This window comes from Hemitrygon akajei, chromosome 8, assembly GCF_048418815.1.
Source record: "Hemitrygon akajei chromosome 8, sHemAka1.3, whole genome shotgun sequence".
Classification (NCBI taxonomy): domain Eukaryota; kingdom Metazoa; phylum Chordata; class Chondrichthyes; order Myliobatiformes; family Dasyatidae; genus Hemitrygon; species Hemitrygon akajei.
In genome coordinates this window covers 167,667,507-167,690,818 of record NC_133131.1, presented here as the reverse complement: position 1 = coordinate 167,690,818, position 23,312 = coordinate 167,667,507, and the positions used below count along the sequence as shown (strand labels likewise).

The 23,312-nt window shown below is 54.6% G+C and overlaps 1 protein-coding gene across 2 annotated transcripts in view; it reads right to left on the bottom strand.

Annotated features, from left to right (window-relative positions):
- The window catches only part of LOC140732415 (secretin receptor-like), a 236,510-nt gene that overhangs the window by 54,225 nt on the left and 158,973 nt on the right, over positions 1-23,312 (bottom strand). For both annotated transcript variants that reach the window (XM_073055044.1, XM_073055043.1), the window contains exon 9: positions 1,520-1,589. In XM_073055044.1, the coding sequence (XP_072911145.1) occupies positions 1,520-1,589 (70 nt within the window). The remainder of the gene's footprint in view (positions 1-1,519; positions 1,590-23,312) is intronic.

Here is a 23,312-nt window from a genome sequence, read left to right as displayed (position 1 = left end):
ATGGAATGCACCCCAGGGTGCTGAAGGAAATGGCCGAGGTTATAGTGGAGGCTTTGGTGATAATTAACCAAAATTCTCTGGACTCTGGGCAAGTCCTGGCAGATTGGAAGATGGTAAATGTCACACCACTGTTCCTAAAAGGATGTAGGCAAAAGGCAGGTAACTATAGGTCAGTTAGTTTAACATCTGTAGTTGGGAAAATACTTGAAGCTGTCATTAAAGAAGAAATAGTGAGGCATCTGGAAAGAAATGGATCCATCAGGCAGATACAGCATGGATTCAGCAAAGGCAGGTCCTGTTTGACAAACTTACTGGAGTTCTTTGAGGATATGACGAGCGCAGTGCGTAGAGGGGAACAGATCAACATTATTTACTTGGATTTCCAGAAGGCGTTTGATGAGGTGCCACACAAAAGACTTATCCGTAAGATAAGGATGCATGGAGTTGGGGGTGATGTATTAACATGGATAGAGGATTGGTTAACTAATAGAAAGCAGAGAGTTGGGATACATGGGTGTTACTCTGGTTGGCAATCAGTGGTGAGCGGTGTCCCGCAGGGGTCGGTGCTGGGCCTGCGACTGCTCACTATATACATTAATGATCTGGAAGAGGGGACCAAGTGTAGTGTATCTAAGTTTACTGATGACACTAAATTGAGTGGAAAAGCAAATTGTGCAGAAGATATGGAGAGTCTGCAGAGAGATATAGATAGGTTAAGTGAGTGGGCAAGTGCCTGGCGGATAGAGTACAATGTTGGTAAATGTGAGGTCATCCACTTTGGAAGGAAAAATGAAAGATCAGGTTATTATTAGATGTTAGAGGCATAGAGTTATTTAAAATGAATTCATAGAACATGGGAGGCCCTTCAGCCCACAATATTGTGACAACCTTTTGACCTACTCCAAGATCAATCTAATCTTTTCCTCCCACACAGTCCTCAATTTTTCTTTCATCTTTGTGACTAAGTTTCTTAAATGTCCCTAACGTATCTGCCTCTACCTCATCTGGCAGAACGTTCCACTCACCCACCACTCTCCGTGTTAAAAAAACTTAACTCTGACATCCTCCCTGTACTTTCGTCCAATCGCCTTAAAAAGATTGCCCCTTGTTTTAGATCGTGTACTGTTGTGATGAAATAATCTGCCCGGATGGCACGCAAGACAAACTTGTATATTCCCTCACAACACGAGACAATAAACCAATTTAACTCAGCTTACTTTAAGTTATTTTATTTATTGAGATACAACATGGAACTGGCCCTTCTAGTGCTTTGAGCCATGCCACACAACAATCCCGATTAGATCCAAGCCTCATCAGGGGACAATTCACAGTGATCAATTAACCTACTGACTGGAAGGTTTTTGGACTGCGGGAGGAAACTCAAGTGGTCACAGGGAGAATGTACTAACTCCTTACAGACCATGGTAGGAATGCTTAATACAAACCTGGGTATAATAAATCATCAAACTTCACACATTTTACTCATTTAATTTTTTAAAAAAGAAATATTTTGACTTACGACAACTGTAAGCAATATCGTGCCTCTTATGGTCCACCAGGTATGTTTGCTCCCATTGTTCTCCCAACATCTAGAAAAGAAGCAAACTGTTATAAAGATTAGCAATTTTGTGCAGAGTAACACACACCAAATGTGGAAGGAACTCAGCAGGTCAGGCAGCATTGATGGGAGGGAATAAACAGTCGATGTTTCGGGCAGAGGCCCTTCATCCGGACTGGAAAGGAAGGGGGAAGAAGCCAGAATGAGACGGTATGGGGAGGGGAAGGAGTACAAGCTGGCAAAAGTGAGACCAAGTGAGGGGGAAGGTGGGGAGAAGCAAGAAGCTGGGAGGTGATAGGTGGAAGAGGTAAAGAGCTGAAGAAGAAGGAATCTGATACGAGAGGGCAGTGGACCATGCAGGAAAGGGAAGGAGGGAAGGAACAGAGGCAGCAGAGAGAGGTGTTAGGCAGCTGATGAGAAGAGTGACAGAGAAAGGGGAGACAGAATGGGAAATGGAGAAAGAGAAATGGAGGGACGGGGGGGGGGGGGGGAAATTTCCTCTCCAATCAGATGCACAAGTGTACAGACTGTGTGATTAATTGTGTATGCAGAAGACACCCCAGGTGATTTTCTTCTTCAAATGCCCCACCCCTGCACTCCTGCCCTGTCCATTCAGAAAGCATGCTGGCTTTCAATAATCACAAGCATCACGTATGCCAGTGATATTAAACCTGACTGATTCTGACTGAATAAACACGAGGAAATCTGCAGATGCTGGAAATTCAAACAACAACACACAAAATGCTGGTGGAACGCAGCAGGCCAGGCAGCATCTATAAGGAGAAGCGCTGTCAACGTTTCAGGCCGAGACCCTTCGTCAGGACTAACAGAAAGAAGAGATACTAAGAGATTTGAAAGTAGTGGGGGGAGGGGGAAATGCAAAATGATAGGAGAAGACCGGAGGGAGTGGGATGAAGCTAAGAGCTGGAAAGGTGATTGGCGAAAGTGATACAGAGCTGGAGAAGGGAAAGGATCATGGGACGGGAGGCCTCGGGAGAAAGAAAGGGGGAGGGGAGCACCAGAGGGAGATGGAGAACAGGCAGAGTGATGGGCAGAGAGAGAGAAAAAAACAAACAACTAAATATGTCAGGGATGGGGACCTGACACAGACTGGGAGACCGTTTCACTGAACACCTACGCTCGGTCCGCCAGAGAAAGCAGGATCTCCCAGTGGCCACACATTTTAATTCCATGTCCCATTCCCATTCTGATATGTCTATCCATGGCCTCCTCTACTGTCAAGATGAAGACACACTCAGGTTGGAGGAACAACACTTTATATACCAGCTGGGTAGCCTCCAAACTGATGGCATGAACATTGACTTCTCTAACTTCCATTAATGCCCCTCCTCCCCTTCTTACCCCATCCCTGACATATTTAGTTGTTTGTTTTTTCTCTCTCTCTCTGCCCATCACCCTGCCTGTTCTCCATCTCCTTCTGGTGCTCCCCCTCCCCCTTTCTCCTGAGGCCTCCCGTCCCATGATCCTTTCCCTTCTCCAGCTCTGTATCCCTTTAGCCAATCACCTTTCCAGCTCTTAGCTTCACCCCTCCCTCCGGTCTTCTCCTATCATTTCGCATTTCCCCCTCCCCCCACTACTTTCAAATCTCTTACTATCTTTCCTTTCGGTTAGTCCTGACGAAGGGTCTCGACCGGAAACGTCGACAGTGCTTCTCCCTATAGATGCTGCCTGGCCTGCTGTGTTCCACCAGCATTTTGTGTGTGTTGATTCTGACTGATCCCTATGGCTCACCAATGAACACAGGCCTCCAATCATTAAAACAAAGCTTCACTACTGTCATACCTCACGATCAGTCCTCTGTGCACTTCCAGATAAAGTCCGTGACAGCTGAGGCATACTCATCGAGGTTAGCTGCCAAGCTCTTGAATACTAACCAGTCCACCGATTCAAAGCAGTCACGGAGGACCTCATCCGTTTCCTCTGTCCAACGTGACACCACTTTTGACACCGTGACATCCCGCTTCAGTTTCTGTTTGTAAGCCGGGAGGAGGAGTACGGCCTGATGGTCCGATTTTCCAAAGTGAGGTCGTGGGACGGAATGGTAGTCATCCTTGACTGCTGTGTAGCAGTGGTCAAGTATATTCGGGCCTCTAGTGGAGCAGGAGACATGTTGGTATAACTTTGGGAGTGCTTTGCTGAGGTTGGCCTGGTTAAAGTCCCCGGCTGTAATCAGCAAAGCCTCCGCATACCTGTCTCAGGTTCACTGATGTTGGCATACGGTGTATTCACAGCACACTCCACATCCGCCTGGGGGGGAAATGTAGACCGCTGTCAGTATGACCGAGGTGAATTCCCGTGGCAGATAATAAGGACGACACTTCACTGACAGATGTTCCAGATCTGGACTGCAGGAGCTTGTCAGTGCCACTGTGTCCAAGCACCACGCAGGGTTGATCAGTAGGCAGACTCCACCTCCCTTCGTCGTGCCCGAAGACGCTGTGTGGTCCATCAGATGGATCGAAAATCCCTCTGGTCGGATGGCACAGTTGGGGGTGGCAGGGGAGAGCCAGGTCTCTGTGAAACAGAATACACAGCAGTTCTGCATCTCCCTGCAGTAGGCGAGTCTCCGGAACCTGGGTCTTAGCACTCAGATCTGCAGCTGGATCTTCAACTTCCTCACAGACAGGACCCAGGCGGTAAAAATAGGGAATGAGCTCTCCTCTACAATCACTCTGAGCACCGGTGCCCCACAAGGCTGTGTACTCAGCCCCCTGCTGTACTCACTGTACGCCCATGATTGTGTAGCCAAGTTTCCATTGAACTCAATATATAAGTTTGCTGATGATATCACAATTGTAGGCCGTATCTCGGGTAATGATGAGTCTGAGTACAGAGAGGAAATTAAGAACCTGGTGGCATGGTGCGAAGACAATAACCTATCCCTCAACGTCAGCAAGATGAAGGAATTGGTTGTTGACTTCAGAAGGAGTAGCAGACCGCACAACCCCATCTACATCGGTGATGCACAGGTGGAACAGGTCAAAAGCTTTAAGTTCCTCGGGGTCAATATCACAAATGACCTGACTTGGTCTAACCAAGCAGAGTCCACTGCCAAGAAGACCCACCAGCGTCATTACTTCCTGAGAAAGCTGAAGAAATTTGGCCTGTCCCCTAAACCCTCACTAATTTTTATAGGTGCACTGTAGAAAGCATTCTTCTAGGGTGCATCACAACCTGGCATGGAAGTTGTCCTGTCCAAGACCGGAAGAAGCTGCAGAAGATCGTGAACACAGCCCAGCGCATCACACAAACCAATCTTCCATCCTTGGACTCACTTCACACCACACGATGTCGGAGCAGTGCTGCCAGGATAATCAAGTACACGACACACCCAGCCAACACACTTTTTGTCCCTCTTCCCTCCGGGAGAAGGTTCAGGAGCTTGAAGATTCGTACGGCCAGATTTGGGAACAGCTTCTTTCCAACTGTGATAAGACGGCTGAACAGATTCTGACCCGGATCTGGGTCGTACCTTCCAAATATCCGGACCTGACTTGCACTACCTTAACTTTCCCTTTTCTATTTTCTACTTCTGATTTATAATTTAAATTTTTTATTATATTTACTTGGATTTTTACTTCAGGGAGCACAAAGCGCAGAATCAAATATCGCGGTGATGATTGTACGCTCTAGTATTGACTGGTTGGTGACAATAAAGTAAAGTAAAAGTACGCGTGGGACTCGAGGGACTGAGTAATGGAAAGAGGTTGGAGATACGGGGAGAGGTCGGTCAGAGACTGAGATACGGGGAGAGGTCGGTCAGAGACTGAGATACGGGGAGAGGTCGGTCAGAGACTGAGTTACGGGGAGAGGTCGGTCAGTGACTGAGTTACGGGGAGAGGTCGGTCAGTGACTGAGTTACAGGGAGAGGTCGGTCAGTGACTGAGTTACAGTTAGAGGTCGCTCAGTGACTCTGTTACGGGGAGAGGTCGGTCAGTGACTGAGTTACGGGGAGAGGTCGGTCAGTGACTGAGTTACGGGGAGAGGTCGTTCAGTGACTGAGTTACGGGGAGAGGTCGGTCAGAGACTGAGTTACGGGGAGAGGTCGGTCAGACTGAGTTACGGGGAGAGGTCGGTCAGTGACTGAGTTACGGGGAAAGGTCGGTCAGTGACTGAGTTACGGGGAGAGGTCGTTCAGTGACTGAGTTACGGGGAGAGGTCGGTCAGAGACTGAGTTACGGGGAGAGGTCGGTCAGACTGAGTTACGGGGAGAGGTCGGTCAGACTGAGTTACGGGGAGAGGTCGGTCAGAGACTGAGTTACGGGGAGAGGTTGGTCAGACTGAGTTACGGGGAGAGGTCGGTCAGAGACTGAGTTACGGGGAGAGGTCGGTTAGATACTGAGTTACGGGGAGAGGTCGGTCAGACTGAGTTACGGGGAGAGGTCGGTCAGAGACTGAGTTACGGGGAGAGGTCGGTTAGATACTGAGTTACGGGGAGAGGTCGGTCAGACTGAGTTACAGGGAGAGGTCGGTCAGTGACTGAGTTACGGGGAAAGGTCGGTCAGTGAATGAGTTACGGGGAGAGGTCGGTCAGAGACTGAGTTACGGGGAGAGGTCGGTCAGTGACTGAGTTACGGGGAGAGGTCGGACAGTGACTGAGTTACGGGGAGAGGTCGGTCAGACTGAGTTACGGGGAGAGGTCGGTCAGAGACTGAGTTATGGGGAGAGGTTGGTCAGACTGAGTTACGGGGAGAGGTCGGTCAGTGACTGAGTTACGGGGAGAGGTCGGTCAGTGACTGAGTTACGGGGAGAGGTCGGTCAGACTGAGTTACGGGGAGAGGTCGGTCAGAGACTGAGTTACAGGGAGAGGTCGGTCAGTGACTGAGTTACGGGGAGAGGTCGGTCAGTGACTGAGTCACGGGGAGAGGTCGATCAGACACTGAGTTACGGGGAGAGGTCAGTCAGTGAATGAGTTACGGGGAGAGGTCGGTCAGACTGAGTTACGGGGAGAGGTCGGTCAGTGACTGAGTTACGGGGAGAGGTCGGTCAGACTGAGTTACGGGGAGAGGTCGGTCAGAAACTGAGTTAAGGGGAGAGGTCGGTCAGACTGAGTTACGGGGAGAGGTCGGTCAGAGACTGAGTTACGGGGAGAGGTCGGTCAGTGACCGAGTTATGGAGACAGGTCGGTCAGTGACTGAGATACGGGGAGAGGTCGGTCAGACTGAGTTACGGGGAGAGGTCGGTCAGACTGAGTTACGGGGAGAGGTCGGTCAGAAACTGAGTTAAGGGGAGAGGTCGGTCAGACTGAGTTACGGGGAGAGGTCGGTCAGAGACTGAGTTACGGGGAGAGGTCGGTCAGTGACCGAGTTATGGAGACAGGTCGGTCAGTGACTGAGATACGGGGAGAGGTCCGTCAGTGACTGAGTTACGGGGACAGGTCGGTCAGTGAATGAGTTACGGGGAGAGGTCGGTCAGTGACTGAGTTACAGGGAGAGGTCGGTCAGACTGAGTTACGGGGAGAGGTCAGTCAGTGACTGAGTTACGGGGACAGGTCGGTCAGTGAATGAGTTACGGGGAGAGGTCGCTCAGTGACTCTGTTACGGGGAGAGGTCGGTCAGTGACTGAGTTACGGGGAGAGGTCGGTCAGTGACTGAGTTACAGGGAGAGGTCGGTCAGACTGAGTTACGGGGAGAGGTCGGTCAGTGACTGAGTTACGGGGAGAGGTCGATCAGACTGAGTTACGGGTAGAGGTCGGTCAGTGACTGAGTTACAGGTAGAGGTCGCTCAGTGACACTGTTACGGGGAGAGGTCGGTCAGAGACTGAGTTACGGGTAGAGGTCGTTCAGTGACTGATTACGGGGAGAGGTCGGTCAGAGACTGAGTTACGGGGAGAGGTCGGTCAGACTGAGTTACAGGGAGAGGTCGGTCAGAGACTGAGTTACGGGGAGAGGTCGGTCAGATACTGCGTTACGGGGAGAGGTCGGTCAGTGACTGAGTAACAGGGAGAGGTCGGTCAGTGACTGAGTCACGGGGAGAGGTCGGTCAGATACTGCGTTACGGGGAGAGGTCGGTCAGTGACTGAGTAACAGGGAGAGGTCGGTCAGTGACTGAGTCACGGGGAGAGGTCGGTCAGTGACTGAGTTACGGGGCAGGTCGGTCAGTGACTGAGTTACGGGGAGAGGTCGGTCAGAGACTGAGTTACGGGGAGAGGTCGGTCAGAGACTGAGTTACGGGGAGAGGTCGGTCAGTGACTGAGTCACGGGGAGAGGTCGGTCAGAGACTGAGTTACGGGGCAGGTCGGTCAGTGACTGAGTTACGGGGCAGGTCGGTCAGTGACTGAGTTACGGGGAGTGGTCGGTCAGTGACTGAGTTACGGGGAGAGGTAGGTCAAACTGAGTTACGGGGAGAGGTCGGTCAGTGACTGAGTTACGGGGAGAGGTCGGTCAGTGACAGAGTTACGGGGAGAGGTCGGTCAGACTGAGTTACGGGGAGAGGTCGGTCAGTGACTGAGTTACGGGGAGAGGTCCGTCAGTGACTGAGTTACGGGGAGAGGTCGGTCAGTGACTGAGTTACAGGGAGAGGTCGGTCAGACTGAGTTACGGGGAGAGGTCGGTCAGTGACTGAGTTACGGGGAGAGGTCGATCAGACTGAGTTACGGGGAGAGGTCGGTCAGTGACTGAGTTACGGGGAGAGGTCGGTCAGACTGAGTTACGGGGAGAGGTCGGTCAGTGACTGAGTTACGGGTAGAGGTCGCTCAGTGACTCTGTTACGGGGAGAGGTCGGTCAGTGACTGAGTTACGGGGAGAGGTCGGTTAGTGACTGAGTTACAGGGAGAGGTCGGTCAGACTGAGTTACGGGGAGAGGTCGGTCAGTGACTGAGTTACGGGGAGAGGTCGATCAGACTGAGTTACGGGTAGAGGTCGGTCAGTGACTGAGTTACAGGTAGAGGTCGCTCAGTGACTCTGTTACGGGGAGAGGTCGGTCAGACTGAGTTACGGGGAGAGGTCGGTCAGTGACTGAGTTACGGGGAGAGGTCGGTCAGAGACTGAGTTACGGGGAGAGGTCGGTCAGACTGAATTACAGGGAGAGGTCGGTCAGAGACTGAGTTACGGGGAGAGGTCGGTCAGATACTGCGTTACGGGGAGAGGTCGGTCAGTGACTGAGTAACAGGGAGAGGTCGGTCAGTGACTGAGTCACGGGGAGAGGTCGGTCAGTGAATGAGTTACGGGGAGAGGTCGATCAGACTGAGTTACGGGGAGAGGTCTGTCAGTGACTGAGTCACGGGGAGAGGTCGGTCAGTGAATGAGTTACCGGGAGAGGTCGGTCAGATACTGCGTTACGGGGAGAGGTCGGTCAGTGACTGAGTTACGGGGAGAGGTCGGTCAGTGACTGAGTTACAGGGAGAGTTCGGTCAGACTGAGTTACGGGGAGAGGTCTGTCAGTGACTGAGTTACGGGGAGAGGTCGATCAGACTGAGTTACGGGGTGAGGACGGTCAGTGACTGAGTTACGGGGAGAGGTCGGTCAGACTGAGTTACAGGGAGAGGTCGTTCAGTGACTGAGTTACGGGTAGAGGTCGCTCAGTGACTCTGTTACGGGGAGAGGTCGATCAGAGACTGAGTTACGGGTAGAGGTCGTTCAGTGACTGATTACGGGGAGAGGTCGGTCAGAGACTGAGTTACGGGGAGAGCTCGGTCAGACTGAGTTACAGGGAGAGGTCAGTCAGAGACTGAGTTACAGGGAGAGGTCGGTCAGTGACTGAGTCACGGGGAGAGGTTGGTCAGTGACTGAGTCACGGGGAGAGGTCGGTCAGTGAATGATTTACGGGGAGACATCGATCAGAGACTGAGTCACGGGGAGAGGTTGGTCAGTGACTGAGTCACGGGGAGAGGTCGGTCAGTGAATGATTTACGGGGAGACATCGATCAGAGACTGAGTTACGGGGAGAGATCGGTCAGTCGGAGTTACGGGGAGAGGTCGGTCAGTGTCTGAGTTACGTGGAGAGGTCGGTCAGATTGAGATACGGGGAGAGGTCGGTCAGAGACTGAGTTACGGGGAGAGGTCGGTCAGTGACTGAGTTACGGGGAGAGGTCGGTCAGTGACTGAGTTACGGTGAGAGGTCGGTAAGTCTGAGTTACGGGCAGAGGTCGGTCAGACTGAGTTACGGGGAAAGGTCGGTCAGAGACTGAGTTACGGGGAGAGGTCGGTCAGTGACTGAGTTACGGGGAGAGGTCGATCAGACTGAGTTATGGGGAGAGGTCGTTCAGTGACTGTGTTACGGGGACAGGTCGGTCAGACTGAGTTACGGGGAGAGGTCAGTCAGTGACTGAGTTACGGGTTGAGGTCCTTCAGTGACTGATTACGGGGAGAGGTCGGTCAGACTGAGTCACGGGGAGAGGTCGGTCAGAGACTGAGTTACGGGGAGAGGTCGGTCAGATACTGAGTTACGGGGAGAGGTCGGTCAGTGACTGAGTCACGGGGAGAGGTTGGTCAGTGACTGAGTCACGGGGAGAGGTCAGTCAGTGAATGAGTTACGGGGAGAGGTCGGTCAGAGACTGAGTTACGGGGAGATGTCGGTCAGACTGAGTTACGGGGAGAGGTCGGTCAGTGACTGAGTTACGGGGAGATGTCGGTCAGACTGAGTTACGGGGAGAGGTCGGTCAGTGACTGAGTTACAGGGAGAGGTCGGTCAGTGACTGAGTTACAGGTAGAGGTCGCTCAGTGACTCTGTTACGGGGAAAGGTCGGTCAGTGACTGAGTCACGGGGAGAGGTCGGTCAGAGACTGAGTTACGGGGCAGGTCGATCAGTGACTGAGTTACGGGGAGAGGTCCGTCAGTGACAGAGTTACGGGGAGTGGTCGGTCAGTGACTGAGTTACGGGGAGAGGTAGGTCAAACTGAGTTACGGGGAGAGGTCGGTCAGTGACTGAGTTACGGGGAGAGGTCGGTCAGTGACCGAGTTATGGAGACAGGTCGGTCAGTGACTGAGTTACGGGGAGAGGTCCGTCAGTGACTGAGTTACGGGGAGAGGTCGGTCAGTGACTGAGTTACAGGGAGAGGTCGGTCAGACTGAGTTACGGGGAGAGGTCGGTCAGTGACTGAGTTACGGGGAGAGGTCGATCAGACTGAGTTACGGGGAGAGGTCGGTCAGAGACTGAGTTACGGGGAGAGGTCGGTCAGAGACTGAGTTACGGGGAGAGGTCGGTTAGATACTGAGTTACGGGGAGAGGTCGGTCAGACTGAGTTACGGGGAGAGGTCGGTCAGAGACTGAGTTACGGGGAGAGGTCGGTCAGAGACTGAGTTACGGGGAGAGGTCGGTCAGTGACTGAGTTACGGGGAGAGGTCGGTTAGATACTGAGTTACGGGGAGAGGTCGGTCAGACTGAGTTACAGGGAGAGGTCGGTCAGTGACTGAGTTACGGGGAAAGGTCGGTCAGTGACTGAGTTACGGGGAGAGGTCGGTCAGTGACTGAGTCACGGGGAGAGGTCGGTCAGTGACTGAGTCACGGGGAGAGGTCAGTCAGTGAATGAGTTACGGGGAGAGGTCGGTCAGAGACTGAGTTACGGGGAGATGTCGGTCAGACTGAGTTACGGGGAGAGGTCGGTCAGTGACTGAGTTACGGGGAGAGGTCGGTCAAACTGAGTTACGGGGAGAGGTCGGTCAGTGACTGAGTTACGGGGAGAGGTCGGTCAGTGACCGAGTTATGGAGACAGGTCGGTCAGTGACTGAGTTACGGGGAGAGGTCCGTCAGTGACTGAGTTACGGGGAGAGGTCGGTCAGTGACTGAGTTACAGGAAGAGGTCGGTCAGACTGAGTTACGGGGAGAGGTCGGTCAGTGACTGAGTTACGGGGAGAGGTCGATCAGACTGAGTTACGGGGAGAGGTCGGTCAGAGACTGAGTTACGGGGAGAGGTCGGTCAGAGACTGAGTTACGGGGAGAGGTCGGTTAGATACTGAGTTACGGGGAGAGGTCGGTCAGACTGAGTTACGGGGAGAGGTCGGTCAGAGACTGAGTTACGGGGAGAGGTCGGTCAGAGACTGAGTTACGGGGAGAGGTCGGTCAGTGACTGAGTTACGGGGAGAGGTCGGTTAGATACTGAGTTACGGGGAGAGGTCGGTCAGACTGAGTTACAGGGAGAGGTCGGTCAGTGACTGAGTTACGGGGAAAGGTCGGTCAGTGAATGAGTTACGGGGAAAGGTCGGTCAGACTGAGTTACGGGGAGAGGTCGGTCAGTGACTGTGTTACGGGGAGAGGTCGGACAGTGACTGAGTTACGGGGAGAGGTCGGTCAGACTGAGTTACGGGGAGAGGTCGGTCAGAGACTGAGTTACGGGGAGAGGTCGGTCAGACTGAGTTACGGGGAGAGGTCGGTCAGTGACTGAGTTACGGGGAGAGGTCGGTCAGTGACTGAGTTACGGGGAGAGGTCGGTCAGACTGAGTTACGGGGAGAGGTCGGTCAGTGACTGAGTTACGGGGAGAGGTCGGTCAGTGACTGAGTTATGGGGAGAGGTCGATCAGACTGAGTTACGGGGAGAGGTCGGTCAGAGACTGAGTTACAGGGAGAGGTCGGTCAGTGACTGAGTTACGGGGAGAGGTCGGTCAGTGACTGAGTCACGGGGAGAGGTCGATCAGACACTGAGTTACGGGGAGAGGTCAGTCAGTGAATGAGTTACGGGGAGAGGTCGGTCAGACTGAGTTACGGGGAGAGGTCGGTCAGTGACTGAGTTACGGGGAGAGGTCGGTCAGACTGAGTTACGGGGAGAGGTCGGTCAGAAACTGAGTTAAGGGGAGAGGTCGGTCAGACTGAGTTACGGGGAGAGGTCGGTCAGTGACCGAGTTATGGAGACAGGTCGGTCAGTGACTGAGATACGGGGAGAGGTCCGTCAGTGACTGAGTTACGGGGAGAGGTCGGTCAGTGACTGAGTTACAGGGAGAGGTCGGACAGACTGAGTTACGGGGAGAGGTCGGTCAGTGACTGAGTTACGGGGAGAGGTCGATCAGACTGAGTTACGGGGAGAGGTCGGTCAGTGACTGAGTTACGCGGAGAGGTCGGTCAGACTGAGTTACGGGGAGAGGTCGGTCAGTGACTGAGTTACGGGTAGAGGTCGCTCAGTGACTCTGTTACGGGGAGAGGTCGGTCAGTGACTGAGTTACGGGGAGAGGTCGGTCAGTGACTGAGTTACAGGGAGAGGTCGGTCAGACTGAGTTACGGGGAGAGGTCGGTCAGTGACTGAGATACGGGGAGAGGTCGATCAGACTGAGTTACGGGTAGAGGTCGGTCAGTGACTGAGTTACAGGTAGAGGTCGCTCAGTGACTCTGTTACGGGGAGAGGTCGGTCAGAGACTGAGTTACGGGTAGAGGTCGTTCAGTGACTGATTACGGGGAGAGGTCGGTCAGAGACTGAGTTACGGGGAGAGGTCGGTCAGACTGAGTTACAGGGAGAGGTCGGTCAGAGACTGAGTTACGGGGAGAGGTCGGTCAGATACTGCGTTACGGGGAGAGGTCGGTCAGTGACTGAGTAACAGGGAGAGGTCGGTCAGTGACTGAGTCACGGGGAGAGGTCGGTCAGAGACTGAGTTACGGGGCAGGTCGGTCAGTGACTGAGTTACGGGGAGAGGTCCGTCAGTGACAGAGTTACGGGGAGTGGTCGGTCAGTGACTGAGTTACGGGGAGAGGTAGTTCAAACTGAGTTACGGGGAGAGGTCGGTCAGTGACTGAGTTACGGGGAGAGGTCGGTCAGTGACCGAGTTATGGAGACAGGTCGGTCAGTGACTGAGTTACGGGGAGAGGTCCGTCAGTGACTGAGTTACGGGGAGAGGTCGGTCAGTGACTGAGTTACAGGGAGAGGTCGGTCAGACTGAGTTACGGGGAGAGGTCGGTCAGTGACTGAGTTACGGGGAGAGGTCGATCAGACTGAGTTACGGGGAGAGGTCGGTCAGTGACTGAGTTACGGGGAGAGGTCGGTCAGACTGAGTTACGGGGAGAGGTCGGTCAGTGACTGAGTTACGGGTAGAGGTCGCTCAGTGACTCTGTTACGGGGAGAGGTCGGTCAGTGACTGAGTTACGGGGAGAGGTCGGTTAGTGACTGAGTTACAGGGAGAGGTCGGTCAGACTGAGTTACGGGGAGAGGTCGGTCAGTGACTGAGTTACGGGGAGAGGTCGATCAGACTGTGTTACGGGTAGAGGTCGGTCAGTGACTGAGTTACAGGTAGAGGTCGCTCAGTGACTCTGTTACGGGGAGAGGTCGGTCAGACTGAGTTACGGGGAGAGGTCGGTCAGTGACTGAGTTACGGGGAGAGGTCGGTCAGAGACTGAGTTACGGGTAGAGGTCGTTCAGTGACTGATTACGGGGAGAGGTCGGTCAGAGACTGAGTTACGGGGAGAGGTCGGTCAGACTGAATTACAGGGAGAGGTCGGTCAGAGACTGAGTTACGGGGAGAGGTCGGTCAGATACTGCGTTACGGGGAGAGGTCGGTCAGTGACTGAGTAACAGGGAGAGGTCGGTCAGTGACTGAGTCACGGGGAGAGGTCGGTCAGTGAATGAGTTACGGGGAGAGGTCGATCAGACTGAGTTACGGGGAGAGGTCTGTCAGTGACTGAGTTACGGGGAGAGGTCGGTCAGTGACTGAGTTACAGGGAGAGTTCGGTCAGACTGAGTTACGGGGAGAGGTCTGTCAGTGACTGAGTTACGGGGAGAGGTCGGTCAGACTGAGTTACAGGGAGAGGTCGTTCAGTGACTGAGTTACGGGTAGAGGTCGCTCAGTGACTCTGTTACGGGGAGAGGTCGATCAGAGACTGAGTTACGGGTAGAGGTCGTTCAGTGACTGATTACGGGGAGAGGTCGGTCAGAGACTGAGTTACGGGGAGAGCTCGGTCAGACTGAGTTACAGGGAGAGGTCAGTCAGAGACTGAGTTACAGGGAGAGGTCGGTCAGTGACTGAGTCACGGGGAGAGGTTGGTCAGTGACTGAGTCACGGGGAGAGGTCGGTCAGTGAATGATTTACGGGGAGACATCGATCAGAGACTGAGTTACGGGGAGAGATCGGTCAGTCGGAGTTACGGGGAGAGGTCGGTCAGTGTCTGAGTTACGTGGAGAGGTCGGTCAGATTGAGATACGGGGAGAGGTCGGTCAGAGACTGAGTTACGGGGAGAGGTCGGTCAGTGACTGAGTTACGGGGAGAGGTCGGTCAGTGACTGAGTTACGGTGAGAGGTCGGTAAGTCTGAGTTACGGGCAGAGGTCGGTCAGACTGAGTTACGGGGAAAGGTCGGTCAGAGACTGAGTTACGGGCAGAGGTCGGTCAGTGACTGAGTTACGGGGAGAGGTCGATCAGACTGAGTTATGGGGAGAGGTCGTTCAGTGACTGTGTTACGGGGACAGGTTGGTCAGACTGAATTACAGGGAGAGGTCGGTCAGAGACTGAGTTACGGGGAGAGGTCGGTCAGATACTGCGTTACGGGGAGAGGTCGGTCAGTGACTGAGTAACAGGGAGAGGTCGGTCAGTGACTGAGTCACGGGGAGAGGTCGGTCAGTGAATGAGTTACGGGGAGAGGTCGATCAGACTGAGTTACGGGGAGAGGTCTGTCAGTGACTGAGTTACGGGGAGAGGTCGGTCAGTGACTGAGTTACAGGGAGAGTTCGGTCAGACTGAGTTACGGGGAGAGGTCTGTCAGTGACTGAGTTACGGGGAGAGGTCGGTCAGACTGAGTTACAGGGAGAGGTCGTTCAGTGACTGAGTTACGGGTAGAGGTCGCTCAGTGACTCTGTTACGGGGAGAGGTCGATCAGAGACTGAGTTACGGGTAGAGGTCGTTCAGTGACTGATTACGGGGAGAGGTCGGTCAGAGACTGAGTTACGGGGAGAGCTCGGTCAGACTGAGTTACAGGGAGAGGTCAGTCAGAGACTGAGTTACAGGGAGAGGTCGGTCAGTGACTGAGTCACGGGGAGAGGTTGGTCAGTGACTGAGTCACGGGGAGAGGTCGGTCAGTGAATGATTTACGGGGAGACATCGATCAGAGACTGAGTTACGGGGAGAGATCGGTCAGTCGGAGTTACGGGGAGAGGTCGGTCAGTGTCTGAGTTACGTGGAGAGGTCGGTCAGATTGAGATACGGGGAGAGGTCGGTCAGAGACTGAGTTACGGGGAGAGGTCGGTCAGTGACTGAGTTACGGGGAGAGGTCGGTCAGTGACTGAGTTACGGTGAGAGGTCGGTAAGTCTGAGTTATGGGCAGAGGTCGGTCAGACTGAGTTACGGGGAAAGGTCGGTCAGAGACTGAGTTACGGGCAGAGGTCGGTCAGTGACTGAGTTACGGGGAGAGGTCGATCAGACTGAGTTATGGGGAGAGGTCGTTCAGTGACTGTGTTACGGGGACAGGTTGGTCAGACTGAGTTACGGGGAGAGGTCAGTCAGTGACTGAGTTACGGGTTGAGGTCCTTCAGTGACTGATTACGGGGAGAGGTCGGTCAGACTGAGTTACGGGGAGAGGTCGGTCAGAGACTGAGTTACGGGGAGAGGTCGGTCAGATACTGAGTTACGGGGAGAGGTCGGTCAGTGACTGAGTCACGGGGAGAGGTCGGTCAGTGACTGAGTCACGGGGAGAGGTCAGTCAGTGAATGAGTTACGGGGAGAGGTCGGTCAGAGACTGAGTTACGGGGAGATGTCGGTCAGACTGAGTTACGGGGAGAGGTCGGTCAGTGACTGAGTTACGGGGAGAGGTCGGTCAGACTGAGTTACGGGGAGAGGTCGGTCAGTGACTGAGTTACAGGGAGAGGTCGGTCAGTGACTGAGTTACGGGGAGAGGTCGGTCAGACTGAGTTACAGGGAGAGGTCGTTCAGTGACTGAGTTACGGGTAGAGGTCGCTCAGTGACTCTGTTACGGGGAGAGGTCGATCAGAGACTGAGTTACGGGTAGAGGTCGTTCAGTGACTGATTACGGGGAGAGGTCGGTCAGAGACTGAGTTACGGGGAGAGCTCGGTCAGACTGAGTTACAGGGAGAGGTCAGTCAGAGACTGAGTTACAGGGAGAGGTCGGTCAGTGACTGAGTCACGGGGAGAGGTTGGTCAGTGACTGAGTCACGGGGAGAGGTCGGTCAGTGAATGATTTACGGGGAGACATCGATCAGAGACTGAGTTACGGGGAGAGATCGGTCAGTCGGAGTTACGGGGAGAGGTCGGTCAGTGTCTGAGTTACGTGGAGAGGTCGGTCAGATTGAGATACGGGGAGAGGTCGGTCAGAGACTGAGTTACGGGGAGAGGTCGGTCAGTGACTGAGTTACGGGGAGAGGTCGGTCAGTGACTGAGTTACGGTGAGAGGTCGGTAAGTCTGAGTTACGGGCAGAGGTCGGTCAGACTGAGTTACGGGGAAAGGTCGGTCAGAGACTGAGTTACGGGGAGAGGTCGGTCAGTGACTGAGTTACGGGGAGAGGTCGATCAGACTGAGTTATGGGGAGAGGTCGTTCAGTGACTGTGTTACGGGGACAGGTTGGTCAGACTGAGTTACGGGGAGAGGTCAGTCAGTGACTGAGTTACGGGTTGAGGTCCTTCAGTGACTGATTACGGGGAGAGGTCGGTCAGACTGAGTTACGGGGAGAGGTCGGTCAGAGACTGAGTTACGGGGAGAGGTCGGTCAGATACTGAGTTACGGGGAGAGGTCGGTCAGTGACTGAGTCACGGGGAGAGGTCGGTCAGTGACTGAGTCACGGGGAGAGGTCAGTCAGTGAATGAGTTACGGGGAGAGGTCGGTCAGAGACTGAGTTACGGGGAGATGTCGGTCAGATTGAGTTACGGGGAGAGGTCGGTCAGTGACTGAGTTACGGGGAGAGGTCGGTCAGACTGAGTTACGGGGAGAGGTCGGTCAGTGACTGAGTTACGGGGAAAGGTCGGTCAGTGACTGAGTTACGGGGAGAGGTCGTTCAGTGACTGAGTTACGGGGAGAGGTCGGTCAGAGACTGAGTTACGGGGAGAGGTCGGTCAGACTGAGTTACGGGGAGAGGTCGGTCAGACTGAGTTACGGGGAGAGGTCGGTCAGAGACTGAGTTACGGGGAGACGTCGGTCAGACTGAGTTACGGGGAGAGGTCGGTCAGAGACTGAGTTACGGGGAGAGGTCGGTCAGAGACTGAGTTACGGGGAGAGGTCGGTTAGATACTGAGTTACGGGGAGAGGTCGGTCAGACTGAGTTACAGGGAGAGGTCGGTCAGTGACTGAGTTACGGGGAAAGGTCGGTCAGTGAATGAGTTACGGGGAGAGGTCGGTCAGACTGAGTTACGGGGAGAGGTCGGTCAGTGACTGAGTTACGGGGAGAGGTCGGACAGTGACTGAGTTACGGGGAGAGGTCGGTCAGACTGAGTTACGGGGAGAGGTCGGTCAGAGACTGAGTTACGGGGAGAGGTTGGTCAGACTGAGTTACGGGGAGAGGTCGATCAGTGACTGAGTTACGGGGAGAGGTCGGTCAGTGACTGATTCACGGGGAGAGGTCGGTCAGACTGAGTTACGGGGAGAGGTCGGTCAGTGACTGAGTTACGGGGAGAGGTCGGTCAGTGACTGAGTTATGGGGAGAGGTCGATCAGACTGAGTTACGGGGAGAGGTCGGTCAGAGACTGAGTTACACGGAGAGGTCGGTCAGTGACTGAGTTACGGGGAGAGGTCGGTCAGTGACTGAGTCACGGGGAGAGGTCGATCAGACACTGAGTTACGGGGAGAGGTCAGTCAGTGAATGAGTTACGGGGAGAGGTCGGTCAGACTGAGTTACGGGGAGAGGTCGGTCAGTGACTGAGTTACGGGGAGAGGTCGGTCAGACTGAGATACGGGGAGAGGTCGGTCAGACTGAGTTACGGGGAGAGGTCGGTCAGACTGAGTTACGGGGAGAGGTCGGTCAGAAACTGAGTTAAGGGGAGAGGTCGGTCAGACTGAGTTACGGGGAGAGGTCGGTCAGAGACTGAGTTACGGGGAGAGGTCGGTCAGTGACCGAGTTATGGAGACAGGTCGGTCAGTGACTGAGATACGGGGAGAGGTCCGTCAGTGACTGAGTTACGGGGACAGGTCGGTCAGTGAATGAGTTACGGGGAGAGGTCGGTCAGTGACTGAGTTACAGGGAGAGGTCGGTCAGACTGAGTTACGGGGAGAGGTCAGTCAGTGACTGAGTTACGGGGACAGGTCGGTCAGTGAATGAGTTACGGGGAGAGGTCGCTCAGTGACTCTGTTACGGGGAGAGGTCGGTCAGTGACTGAGTTACGGGGAGAGGTCGGTCAGTGACTGAGTTACAGGGAGAGGTCGGTCAGACTGAGTTACGGGGAGAGGTCGGTCAGTGACTGAGTTATGGGGAGAGGTCGATCAGACTGAGTTACGGGTAGAGGTCGGTCAGTGACTGAGTTACAGGTAGAGGTCGCTCAGTGACTCTGTTATGGGGAGAGGTCGGTCAGAGACTGAGTTACGGGTAGAGGTCGTTCAGTGACTGATTACGGGGAGAGGTCGGTCAGAGACTGAGTTACGGGGAGAGGTCGGTCAGACTGAGTTACAGGGAGAGGTCGGTCAGAGACTGAGTTACGGGGAGAGGTCGGTCAGATACTGCGTTACGGGGAGAGGTCGGTCAGTGACTGAGTAACAGGGAGAGGTCGGTCAGTGACTGAGTCACGGGGAGAGGTCGGTCAGAGACTGAGTTACGGGGCAGGTCGGTCAGTGACTGAGTTACGGGGCAGGTCGGTCAGTGACTGAGTTACGTGGAGAGGTCGGTCAGAGACTGAGTTACGGGGAGAGGTCGGTCAGTGACTGAGTCACGGGGAGAGGTCGGTCAGAGACTGAGTTACGGGGCAGGTCGGTCAGTGACTGAGTTACGGGGCAGGTCGGTCAGTGACTGAGTTACGGGGAGTGGTCGGTCAGTGACTGAGTTACGGGGAGAGGTAGGTCAAACTGAGTTACGGGGAGAGGTCGGTCAGTGACTGAGTTACGGGGAGAGGTCGGTCAGTGACAGAGTTACGGGGAGAGGTCGGTCAGACTGAGTTACGGGGAGAGGTCGGTCAGTGACTGAGTTACGGGGAGAGGTCCGTCAGTGACTGAGTTACGGGGAGATGTCGGTCAGTGACTGAGTTACAGGGAGAGGTCGGTCAGACTGAGTTACGGGGAGAGGTCGGTCAGTGACTGAGTTACGGGGAGAGGTCGATCAGACTGAGTTACGGGGAGAGGTCGGTCAGTGACTGAGTTACGGGGAGAGGTCGGTCAGACTGAGTTACGGGGAGAGGTCGGTCAGTGACTGAGTTACGGGTAGAGGTCGCTCAGTGACTCTGTTACGGGGAGAGGTCGGTCAGTGACTGAGTTACGGGGAGAGGTCGGTTAGTGACTGAGTTACAGGGAGAGGTCGGTCAGACTGAGTTACGGGGAGAGGTCGGTCAGTGACTGAGTTACGGGGAGAGGTCGATCAGACTGAGTTACGGGTAGAGGTCGGTCAGTGACTGAGTTACAGGTAGAGGTCGCTCAGTGACTCTGTTACGGGGAGAAGTCGGTCAGACTGAGTTACGGGGAGAGGTCGGTCAGTGACTGAGTTACGGGGAGAGGTCGGTCAGAGACTGAGTTACGGGGAGAGGTCGGTCAGACTGAATTACAGGGAGAGGTCGGTCAGATACTGCGTTACGGGGAGAGGTCGGTCAGTGACTGAGTAACAGGGAGAGGTCGGTCAGTGACTGAGTCACGGGGAGAGGTCGGTCAGTGAATGAGTTACGGGGAGAGGTCGATCAGACTGAGTTACGGGGAGAGGTCTGTCAGTGACTGAGTCACGGGGAGAGGTCGGTCAGTGAATGAGTTACCGGGAGAGGTCGGTCAGATACTGCGTTACGGGGAGAGGTCGGTCAGTGACTGAGTTACGGGGAGAGGTCGGTCAGTGACTGAGTTACAGGGAGAGTTCGGTCAGACTGAGTTACGGGGAGAGGTCTGTCAGTGACTGAGTTACGGGGAGAGGTCGATCAGACTGAGTTACGGGGTGAGGTCGGTCAGTGACTGAGTTACGGGGAGAGGTCGGTCAGACTGAGTTACAGGGAGAGGTCGTTCAGTGACTGAGTTACGGGTAGAGGTCGCTCAGTGACTCTGTTACGGGGAGAGGTCGATCAGAGACTGAGTTACGGGTAGAGGTCGTTCAGTGACTGATTACGGGGAGAGGTCGGTCAGAGACTGAGTTACGGGGAGAGCTCGGTCAGACTGAGCTACAGGGAGAGGTGAGTCAGAGACTGAGTTACAGGGAGAGGTCGGTCAGTGACTGAGTCACGGGGAGAGGTTGGTCAGTGACTGAGTCACGGGGAGAGGTCGGTCAGTGAATGATTTACGGGGAGACATCGATCAGAGACTGAGTTACGGGGAGAGATCGGTCAGTCGGAGTTACGGGGAGAGGTCGGTCAGTGTCTGAGTTACGTGGAGAGGTCGGTCAGATTGAGATACGGGGAGAGGTCGGTCAGAGACTGAGTTACGGGGAGAGGTCGGTCAGTGACTGAGTTACGTTGAGAGGTCGGTCAGTGACTGAGTTACGGTGAGAGGTCGGTAAGTCTGAGTTACGGGCAGAGGTCGGTCAGACTGAGTTACGGGGAAAGGTCGGTCAGAGACTGAGTTACGGGGAGAGGTCGGTCAGTGACTGAGTTACGGGGAGAGGTCGATCAGACTGAGTTATGGGGAGAGGTCGTTCAGTGACTGTGTTACGGGGACAGGTCGGTCAGACTGAGTTACGGGGAGAGGTCAGTCAGTGACTGAGTTACGGGTTGAGGTCCTTCAGTGACTGATTACGGGGAGAGGTCGGTCAGACTGAGTCACGGGGAGAGGTCGGTCAGAGACTGAGTTACGGGGAGAGGTCGGTCAGATACTGAGTTACGGGGAGAGGTCGGTCAGTGACTGAGTCACGGGGAGAGGTCGGTCAGTGACTGAGTCACGGGGAGAGGTCAGTCAGTGAATGAGTTACGGGGAGAGGTCGGTCAGAGACTGAGTTACGGGGAGATGTCGGTCAGACTGAGTTACGGGGAGAGGTCGGTCAGTGACTGAGTTACGGGGAGAGGTCGGTCAGACTGAGTTACGGGGAGAGGTCGGTCAGTGACTGAGTTACAGGGAGAGGTCGGTCAGTGACTGAGTTACAGGTAGAGGTCGCTCAGTGACTCTGTTACGGGGAAAGGTCGGTCAGTGACTGATTACGGGGAGAGGTCGGTCAGAGACTGAGTTACGGGGAGAGGTCGGTCAGACTGAGTTACAGGGAGAGGTCGGTCAGAGACTGAGTTACGGGGAGAGGTCGGTCAGATACTGCGTTACGGGGAGAGGTCGGTCAGTGACTGAGTAACAGGGAGAGGTCGGTCAGTGACTGAGTCACGGGGAGAGGTCGGTCAGAGACTGAGTTACGGGGCAGGTCGATCAGTGACTGAGTTACGGGGAGAGGTCCGTCAGTGACAGAGTTACGGGGAGTGGTCGGTCAGTGACTGAGTTACGGGGAGAGGTAGGTCAAACTGAGTTACAGGGAGAGGTCGGTCAGTGACTGAGTTACGGGGAGAGGTCGGTCAGTGACCGAGTTATGGAGACAGGTCGGTCAGTGACTGAGTTACGGGGAGAGGTCCGTCAGTGACTGAGTTACGGGGAGAGGTCGGTCAGTGACTGAGTTACAGGGAGAGGTCGGTCAGACTGAGTTACGGGGAGAGGTCGATCAGACTGAGTTACGGGGAGAGGTCGGTCAGAGACTGAGTTACGGGGAGAGGTCGGTCAGAGACTGAGTTACGGGGAGAGGTCGGTTAGATACTGAGTTACGGGGAGAGGTCGGTCAGACTGAGTTACGGGGAGAGGTCGGTCAGAGACTGAGTTATGGGGAGAGGTCGGTCAGAGACTGAGTTACGGGGAGAGGTCGGTCAGTGACTGAGTTACGGGGAGAGGTCGGTCAGAGACTGAGTTACGGGGAGAGGTCGGTTAGATACTGAGTTACGGGGAGAGGACGGTCAGACTGATTTACAGGGAGAGGTCGGTCAGTGACTGAGTTACGGGGAAAGGTCGGTCAGTGAATGAGTTACGGGGAGAGGTCGGTCAGACTGAGTTACGGGGAGAGGTCGGTCAGTGACTGAGTTACGGGGAGAGGTCGGACAGTGACTGAGTTACGGGGAGAGGTCGGTCAGACTGAGTTACGGGGAGAGGTCGGTCAGAGACTGAGTTACGGGGAGAGGTTGGTCAGACTGAGTTACGGGGAGAGGTCGGTCAGTGACTGAGTTACGGGGAGAGGTCGGTCAGACTGAGTTACGGGGAGAGGTCGGTCAGTGACTGAGTTACGGGGAGAGGTCGGTCAGTGACTGAGTTATGGGGAGAGGTCGATCAGACTGAGTTACGGGGAGAGGTCGGTCAGAGACTGAGTTACAGGGAGAGGTCGGTCAGTGACTGAGTTACGGGGAGAGGTCGGTCAGTGACTGAGTCACGGGGAGAGGTCGATCAGACACTGAGTTACGGGGAGAGGTCAGTCAGTGAATGAGTTACGGGGAGAGGTCGGTCAGACTGAGTTACGGGGAGAGGTCGGTCAGTGACTGAGTTACGGGGAGAGGTCGGTCAGACTGAGTAACGGGGAGAGGTCGGTCAGAAACTGAGTTAAGGGGAGAGGTCGGTCAGACTGAGTTACGGGGAGAGGTCGGTCAGAGACTGAGTTACGGGGAGAGGTCGGTCAGTGACTGAGTTACAGGGAGAGGTCGGTCAGACTGAGTTACGGGGAGAGGTCGGTCAGTGACTGAGTTACGGGGAGAGGTCGATCAGACTGAGTTACGGGGAGAGGTCGGTCAGTGACTGAGTTACGGGGAGAGGTCGGTC